Source organism: Rutidosis leptorrhynchoides, chromosome 2, assembly GCF_046630445.1.
Source record: "Rutidosis leptorrhynchoides isolate AG116_Rl617_1_P2 chromosome 2, CSIRO_AGI_Rlap_v1, whole genome shotgun sequence".
Lineage (NCBI taxonomy): Eukaryota > Viridiplantae > Streptophyta > Magnoliopsida > Asterales > Asteraceae > Rutidosis > Rutidosis leptorrhynchoides.
In genome coordinates, this window is record NC_092334.1 from 178,144,854 (window position 1) to 178,154,815 (window position 9,962).

General features: G+C 34.4%; 1 protein-coding gene across 1 annotated transcript; it reads left to right on the forward strand.

The window, feature by feature from the left end:
* The first annotated feature begins 6,163 nt into the window (after nucleotides 1-6,163).
* On the forward strand, nucleotides 6,164-8,978 carry LOC139888452 (uncharacterized). Its single transcript, XM_071871460.1, has 4 exons — nucleotides 6,164-6,894; nucleotides 6,982-7,361; nucleotides 7,484-7,959; nucleotides 8,583-8,978. Exons 1-4 carry the CDS (start codon nucleotides 6,164-6,166, stop codon nucleotides 8,976-8,978), a joined length of 1,983 nt encoding a protein of 660 aa, XP_071727561.1.
* The last annotated feature ends 984 nt before the right edge of the window (nucleotides 8,979-9,962 follow it).

Here is a 9,962-nt window from a genome sequence, read left to right on the forward strand (position 1 = left end):
GGCTTCAAGTTTCTCTTTCTTCATTTTACTCGGGTAAGGAAGTGGTGGTTGGTATGGTTTAACATAAGGTTTAGCCTTAACTGTGTTATCTTCATTAACCTTCTCAACTACTGGTTCTTTTTCCTTATCTTGATCAGGTTGTGGTTCTTGTGGAGTATGAATAGCTTCATCAGAAGTTACAGGTATTTCAGGTGGTTTAAGTGTTGTACCACTTCTTGTGGTAATGGCTTTAGCTGTTTCATTCCGGGGGTTAGCATTTGTATCACTAGGTAGACTTCCCGGTTTTCTTTCACCTATTAACCTTGCTAGGTTACTTACTTCTTGTTCCAAGTTTTGAATAGAAGCTTGTTGATTTCTAATTGCTTGAGCATTTTGTTCATTGGTTTGTTTTTGAGATGTGAAAAACTGCGTTTGAGTTTCAACTAGCTTCGTCATCATATCTTCTAAATTCGGCTTTTTATCATCGGGTTGTGGTGGTTTGTTTTGAAAATTAGGTCTTTGCTGATTGTAAGTATTGTTAGATGCTTGTTGATTACTAGGACCTTGTTGGTTGTTGTATGGAATATTTCTGTTATAATTCTGGTTTTGATTGTAGATCGGTCTTGGCGGTTGATAATTATTCTGATAATTATTTCCAGGCCTTTGGTTTATATATGAAATATTCTCTCTTTGTTCCATTGTTAATTCAATACTGAGACAATCTTTTGTCAAATGTGGTCCTCCACACTGCTCACAACTAATTCGTATTGAGTGAATATCCTTAGTCATCTTTTCCATTCGTCTCTCGACAGCATCTATCTTTGCGGAAATGGAATCTAAGTCATGGCTAGAATCGGCTCTTGCTGCTTTAGATGATCTAACGATATCTTTTTCTTTGTACCATTCATGTGAGTGGGAAGCAGTGTTATCAATAATTTTATAAGCATCAGTTTCTGTTTTCTTCATAATGGAACCACCAGCTGCTATATCTATGTCTTTCCTTGTAGTGATGTCGCATCCTTGGTAGAATATTTGTACTATTTGACAGGTGTCTAAACCATGTTGCGGACATCCTCTTAATAACTTTCCAAATCTTGTCCACGCCTCATATCGAGTTTCATTCGGTTTCTGTGTGAACGTAACAATTTCTCCTTGAAGTCTTACGGCTTTAGATGCCGGAAAGAATTGTTTAAGAAAATTTTCAACTAAAACGTCCCATGTATCAATCGCCCCTTCAGGTAACGATTCCAACCAATCTTTGGCTTCTCCCTTTAAAGTCCAGGGAAATAACATGAGATATATCGGTTCATCCTCAACTTCTCGGATTTTAAATAGTGTGCAGATCCTATTAAAGGTACGTAGATGTTCATTTGGATCTTCCTTCGGCGCACCACTAAATTGGCATTGATTAGTCACCATGTGTAGAATTTGTCCTTTGATTTCATAATCTGGCGCATTAATGTCTGGATGAGTAATTGCGTGACCTTGGCCAGTACGTTTAGCTCTCATTCGGTCTTCCATACTTAAAGGTTCCAGATTCTCCATAATTGAATTTGTTGAATCGGAATCACTAGAGGATTCTGATTTAATGGTTCGTTCCTCAACAATCTCTGTTTGAATGATTGGTGTTTCTGGAGGAAAATTTAATGGTTCAGGATCTATGAATCATCCCTGAATATTCTCCGGATTCTCAATTGTGAAGTCGGGTTAAAAATTGGATTATCAGACATTTGAATTGGAGTACTTGGTCGACTGGATGACGATTCTAAAGAAAAATCAACGGCGGTAATATTTGCTAAATGTATTGATCTAGTTACAGGTGGTGAATGTACAAAAGGTGGTGAACGTCTTGCTCGGTGCATTCACTGAATATCCTATTAGTTTTTAAAAGGAAAGAAAAATTATATAAGTTATCCAATTAATATACTTTTCTGATTTTGCCCACGTTTCGAATAGCCAAAAGATGCAGCAGAGGGGCAGGATTCGTTTGGTCTCAATATAATTGAGGACTGTTTGGCTCCAATAACCCGGTCCGCGTACAAATCCAACTATTACTACGAACCAGAAAATTTTGATGTCTATCAATTTAACCACTTAAAATAAATTTTCGTAATTTTAAGAAATTTAGATAAGAAGTAGAAAAAATTCTAAGTCCTAAAAACTAGAATGACGAGAAATAAGAAAGAAAAAGAGCGCGTCGAAAAAGAAAAAGAAAAGTAAAAATAAGAAAGAAAAAGAGTGACTTATAGAACTTAAAAACACTAGACTAACCCAACCTTATTACTATCACTAACTTAAAATTATAATCGCAAATTGAGATTACTAATTGGAATGATAATTGATACATAGTAAAAAGGTGTCTAAAAATATTAAAGCTTACAAGTAAAACTATATCCCAAATGGAAATAACTTAAAAAGGTACTAAAACTTAAAAAGGCGTCGCAAAATTCTAAAGTACATAAATCTTAGTCTAAAGAAAAAGCACTTAAGGGATTTTACGGCAAAGCCTAAAAATCTAGAACTAAAAATAACTATGGCAAAAACTATGTATTAAAACTAAATACGAGCGAAAAATACAGAAAATTACGCTAAAACAATTAAAAAGGGACAAAATATAAAAATATACTAAAAGTTGTAAAAAGTACAATTTTTTTTTTAAAATATTATTTTTATATTATTTAATTTATAAAACTATTAATTTTACAATTTAATTAAACTAAATAAACTAAATATACAAATTAAATAAATAAACTAAACTTAATAATAAATTAACAAAACTAATTAGGGTTTAATTAAAAATTAATAATAATAATTACCCGTAATAAATGCTGATTAGGGTTTCTGTCGGTGTCAGGGTGGCTCCGCGAGTTGCGGTATTTTCTTCTTCAAACTCCGCGAGTCGCGGGATATGAAAATTCAGATGACAGGCTGGTTTCGACAGGTTTCGTTTTACTTTTTTTTTTATATTATGTTTTATATTTTCTGTTTAAATAAAAATATTTAAATAAAACTTAGATTTTTATAAAACTTAAATATTTAACAAACTCTTAAAAATATTTATATTTTTGTTTTCTTTTTATATTTTCGAATAATTAAAGACGTATTTTTACAAAAGTGAATTTTAATAAAAGTAAACTAAAAATAAAAATCTTTTTTATTTATTTATTTATTTAGCGTTGCGCTTTCGGCGTTTAAGAGTCCCCGGCAGCGGCGCCAAAAATACTTGATGTTTGAGCAGAGGGGTATAAAATACTATTAAATTTTAGCAGAAAATACTATTAAATACGATACAATTTTACACAAGATATTTATTTATTTATTGAATGGATATACTTAAACCTTGCTACAACACTTATTGGCAGTGTACCTAATCGTACAGTAGTGTAGTTTTTAGTAAGTCCGGTTCGGTCCACAGGGAATCTTTTAAACAAAGCTTAACGCTATATTAGATTTATTTTATAAAAATACAAATATATATATATATATATATATATATATATATATATATATATATATATATATATATATATATAAGTAATATTATTATTATAAAGGGGGGGTTTTACCGTTTAATGACCGGTTTGTCGATTTTAAAACTTTAGTCGCAGTTAAAACCAAATGTAAAATATAAATAAAAGACTTAATTTAAAGCGTAAAGTAAATAACGATAATGAAATTGTGAATAATAAAAGTGCGATAAAATAAACTTGCGATAATTAAAAAGTACGATAATTAAAAGTGCAATTAAATACAATAACAATAAAAATGCGATAATTAGAAGTGCAATTAAATATAAAATAAAGGAAATTAAATATGAAATAAAAGAATTATGCTTATTTAAACTTCCGTAATCATGATGTTTGATGTGTTGATTTTAGTTTTATGCCCATGGGTTAATTGTCCTTTGTCCTGGATTATTTAATATGTCCATACGGATTTATCCATAATAGTCCATCAGTCATAAATACAAAGAGCGAAAGCCTTCGTCAAATTATTCTTATTCCCGAAGTCAAATATTCCAACTAATTGGGGATTCGAATTGTAACAAGGTTTTAATACTTTGTTTAATGAATACACCAGGTTATCGACTGCGTGTAAACCAAGGTTTTACTACTTTGTTAACAATTACACCAATTACCCTTGAATGTAATTCACCCATGTTTCAACAAGTCTATTAACTATTAATCCAGTTCCGTGTCCGGTAAAATGAATAATTATTGGTATTTAAAGATATCCCGCCCACCGTACCCAGTCAAGCGTATGTGGTTATATATAAATACGTCGAATTATAAGTTTGTATATTAAATTAACAAGGTATTGTTTAGTTAATATAAAACCCATTAATAGCCCATAGTCTAATTTTCACAAGTGTCGTTCTTTTATCCAAACCCCAATTATGGTACAAAGCCCAATTACTCAATTTTAGTAATTAGCCCAACATCATGATTACTTCGTTTTAAATAAGCATAATAATAACTTAGCTACGAGACATTAAATTAAAAAGGTTGAACATAACTTACAATGATTAAAAATAGCGTAGCGTTACACGGACAGAATTTCGACTTACACCTTTACAACATTCGCTAACATACCCTTATTATTAGGAATTAAAATTAAAATTAAAATTAAAATATAAATATATATATTTTACGTATACATATATAGAGAGATTGAATTTTTTGGATGGTTTTTGCGATCAAACTGCGTTTGCTTTTATAGGGAATTGAGTCCAGGTGAGCTCCGCGACTCGCGCCCTTTTTGCTCTTCAAACTCCGCGAGTCGCGGAGTTTGTAATTACAGCTCACTCCATTTTGGCTCTTTGTTTACCGACGGTTTATTATATAAATATAATATATATATAATTTATATAATTAATTATATATTATATTATATTTATATACATAGTTAACTTGTAATTTTTAGTCCGTTGCGTCGAGCGTTGAGAGTTGACTCTGGTCCCGGTTCCGGATTTTTGAACGTCTTTGCGTACAATTTAATATCTTGTACTTTGCGTTTTAAATCTTGTACTCTTGTAATTTCGAGACGTTTCTTATCAATAATTGGAACCTCTTTGATTGTATTTTGTACTTTTGAGCTTTTTGGTTGTTTGCGTCTTCAATTCGTCGAATCTGTCTTTTGTCTTCACCTTTTAATATTTAAACGAATATCACTTGTAAATAGAACATTTGCAACTAAAAGCTTGTCTTTCTTGGGGAATAATGCTATGAAATTTATGTTCATTTTTAGCATTATCAGCAACTCTCATGGACCAAGTATTGTTGTGGATCAAAAGAATATGACTAAATTAAAAAAGTCTGATACACAATTAAATACACCGTCCAAACTTACCAAACTTAATGTGTCTACAAAGGGTGAGACGAGTCGCAAGGCTGATAGAAAAAGTCAAAATCGACAGAAGGTTAAGGCGAGTAGTCTGAAGGTGAAAAACTGTAATCAAGTGAGGAAGGAATGTTTTTTGACGAACTTGAGAAATTGGAAATCATCCTCAAGAATGATGAACATTAAAAGTGTGGCCAGAAGAACAGAGAAGCAACCTTTACGGTCTACCTGCTCCTCATGTGCTGTCAAAGGTAAACCTTCGAGTACACATCCCAACAATTCTATATCCAGCAAACCTACGATTTCATAGCCTAACAGTGATAGATCGAGCAACAATGAGGTAAACGAATCTCCACAACACTCGTTTCAATCTAAAGACATCCAAGACTATTGCAATAAGCTTGGACTTAAATGGAAGAAGAAACCTTCTTCTAATTAGGTCTTAGCCGTGTGTATTTTTCGTCTTATTATTGTTAATTATGAAGACTATATCCTTAAACATAGAGGGTTCGGGTTCGGTACCAAAGACGATAAGTCTGGGTGGGTCAGGAAATTGATTGCATCAGAAAAGACTTCTTTCTTTGCGTTACAGGAAACTAAATTAAATCCGGTTGATTATAATTGGGTGTATAAACTTTGGGGGTCTGAAAGTTGTGATTTTGTGCAAAAAGAGAAGATTGGTAAATCTGGGGGTTAGCTTCTTATTTGGGGCAATACCTTATTTGATACAGAAGATATTATAAATGAGGATTGTATTCTTGGTATTTGTGGGGTCTGGAAACATAATGGAAAAAAATTTAATGTTCTGAACATCTATGGTCCTCATGATGACTCGTAAAAAGTTATGCTATGGGATAAACTCACACAGCTTATCACGAATAGCGAGGATGCTTGGTTAATTTGTGGCGATTTCATCGAAGTACGAGACCAAATTGAAAGATTCAACTGTGAGTTTCTTGAATACAGGGCAAAGCGTTTCCATAATTTTATTAATACCAACAGATTAATCGATTTGCCATTAGGGGGTAGAAAATTTACCCGTGTGTGTGATGAAGGTATCAAGTTTAGTAAAATCGATAGATTCTTTGTGTCTAATAATTTCCCCAACCTATGGAATGATTTAACATCAAGTGTATTGGAAAGAAATCTTTTCGATCACTGTCCGATCATGTTGAAAGATGAGGACAAAAACTTTGGTCCAAAGCCATTCAAGATTTTTGATATGTGGTTTAATGACGAGGATGTGGAGTGGGTTATAAGTGAAGCTTGGAATTCAAATGTCCGTTATATCGACAGGAAAGATTGTGTCTTCAGAAATAAATTGAGAAACGTCAAACATGTACTTAAAGAGTGGAGTAGAAACAAGTATAGTCAGATTGATGCGAAGATCGATGAACTCAAAAATAATGCACTACAACTTGAACTAAAGGCTGAATCTGTTACACTTAGTGATTCTAAACTGGATGATTGGAGAAGCACACGTAAAAACTTGTTTGACAAGGAAAGAGTAAAGGCAGAAATGTTAAAGCAAAAAGCCCGCACTAAGTGGATCCTTGAGGGAGATGAAAATACAAAGTTCTTTCATTCTGTGATTCGTAGAAACATTAACTGAAACTCAATTCGTGGGCTTGAAATAAATGGTATATGGAATGGCTGTCCAAGCGACATCAAGCTTGAGTTTTACAACCATTTCAAGCAACGATTTGAGGAGTATGACATAGCGAGACCTAGTTTGGAAGATTTATCCTACCCTACACTTACGGGCCTTGAAGCAGCGGATCTAGAAGCAGTTTTTAGTGAGAATGAGATACATGACACCATCCTAGATTGTGGAAGCTCTAAAGCCCCGGGGCCATACGGTTTCAACATGGGCTTCTTTAAGAGGTATTGGAATCTGGTAAAAATTGATCTCATTGCGGCTGTCAATTGGTTTTGGGAAAAACCTGATTTCTCTAGGGGGTGTAACTCTTCTTTTGTCACTTTAGTGCCCAAGAAAAGTAACCCGATGAGTCCTAAGGATTTCAGGCCTATTAGCCTCATTGGTAGTTATTATAAGATAATTGCCAAGATTCGCTCCAACCGTCTTAGGAAGGTTATCCCATCTCTTGTGGTCCGGAACAAAGTGCCTTCCTTAAAGATCGTTTCATTCTTGACGGTGCTGTAGTTGTTAATGAATGTGTTGATTTCCTTAAAAACAACAAACATAAGGGGTTGCTCTTCAAAGTAGATTTCGAGAAGGCTTTTGATTGTCTAAATTGGGAGTTTCTTATAGATGTTATGAAATGTATGCGGTTCAGTAGTAAATGGAGAAGGTGGATCCTTACTTGTCTCAGCTCGGCTTCCATCTCTATCATAGTAAACAGGTCTCCTACTAACGAGTTCTCCTTGGGTAGAGGTATTCGTCAAGGTGACCCGCTAACCCCTTTTTTGTTTATAATTGCGGCCGAAGGATTGAACATACTTAAAAAGGCGGCCATTAATTGTGGGCTTTTCAAAGGGGTTGAAATTGGGAGTGACAAAATCATTGTTTCTCATTTGCAATATGCGGATGATACAATCTTTATCGGGGAATGTAGTAGATCGAACATTGATAGTCTCCAAATTCTTCTTAAATGTTTCGAGTTGGCATTCAGGTTGAAGGTAAACTTTTAAAAGAGTTGTTTATATGGTATTGGTGTTGGTTTTGACGAATGTAATTTGATTGCATCAAGTATTGGTTTCCAAGTAGGCAAGTTTCCTTTCACTTATCTCGGTTTCCCAATCGGGTCGAAAATGTGAAAGCTAAAGGATTGAAACCGGTAATTGAAAAGATCAAAAATCGTCTTGCGAATTGGAAAATGAAAACAATGTCATTTGGAGGAAGATTGGTACTTATTAAATTGATCCTTACGAGTCTACCGTTGTACTGTTTCTCGCTCGTTCGTGCCCAGCCATGTGTGCTAAAAATACTTGAGAGTGTGAGACGTTCCTTCTTTTGGGGCTGGACGGGGTCGGGTACCAAAATTTCTTGGGTCAAATGGGAAAATGTTATCACAAATTATGGGAATGGGGGTTTAAACATTGGGTCTTTTTAAAGTAAAAATCTTGCACTTTCGGGGAAGTGGTGGTGGAGGTTTAAAACCGAAACCAATTCTTTTTGGGTCAAAATTATCCGTAGTATCTATGGTTCGTGTGGTGGCTTGGTGTTAGGGGGTGATTTATTTCATCCCTCATCGAAAAGCACTTGGTTTAATATTGTTCGCGCAGGAACTTATTTGGAACAGCTGGGCATTCCTTTCACATCATCTTTTGTCCGCTCTATCGGTGAGGAATCTTCGGCATCTTTCTGGAGCTCAAGATGGATTGGAAACGATAAACTATCAAACTTGTTCCCGCGGCTGTTCAGATTGGAGATTAACAACGATGAACAGATTATGGATAGGATTAGACTTGAAGGATTGAATATTGTTACATCTTGGAACTGGTCACGGGTTTCGTCTGGTAGAACGAATTCTGAGATGCTGGATTTAACAACTCTACTCTCGGGTTTTTCTTTCAACAACTCAGGTGATGATCGATGGAATTGGTCACTAGCTTCTGATTCACGTTTCACAGTCAAAAAACTTGTGCAACTGGTTGATGAGAATATCATTAATCCTGAATTTCGGTCGAGGAAATAGCACGCAACAAACTTGTTCCAAAAAAATTAGAAATCTTCATGTGGCGGGTTTTCAAGAAAAGGCTACCGGTTAGAGTTGAGCTTGACAAAAGAGGAATTGATCTTTACACCACTCGATGCCCACTTTGTGATGATTGTGTGGAAACTTTAGATCATTCTTTAATTTTTTGTAGGCACGTTATGGAAGTTTGGAATCGTGTTTTTGCTTGGTGGGGATTTGGGAATTTTTCGAATCTTAGTTTGAATGAAATTCTCCGTGGAAAGTGTGCACAAAGGTCGTCTAGCTTTGGAACAAAGATTTGGCAATCCGTCGAGTGGGTTGGTGCGTATATGATTTGGAAAACTGAAATAATATGGCGTTTTGCGGTAATCATTGGAATGCCTCGGTTGCTCTAAATGAAATACAAATTAAATCATTCGAATGGATTGCCCAAAGATCTCAGAAGAAAAAATTCGATTGGCTATTGTGGTTAAGTAATCCTAGTATATATCTCAATAGTTAGTTTCATGGGGCTCTAAATGGGTTTGCTTATCTTGCAAACCTTTGTTTTATACTGTATGTATTTCATGGTTTTTTTTCTTTGAGCTATCAGCTAGTTTTCAAGCCCTTCTGTATGTTCGGATTGTTTTGATTTTTAATAATACCTTTCTTGCCTTTAAAAAAAAGTTAACTAGTGTTGTTTAGGCTCTAAATAAAATAACTAGTGTACCTAATCACTACTCATTTATCCCTAAACCTAACTGGCAATTTCTTTCTCCCTCCCTCTGCCTCTTTCGTCGACCACCAACACCAAACCATCACCATCAATTTTTTATTTTTAGCGTTAACCTTCAACCCAAAGATTGCAATTAACATCGATAGCTACACGTTAATATAAGTAATTTCTTTATCAAAGGTATAAAACTATGAACCCTAATTTTTATAAATCTGATTTTTATGAAATTTCTTAGTGTTTGATGTCAATTGCTCAAGTCTATACGCGTA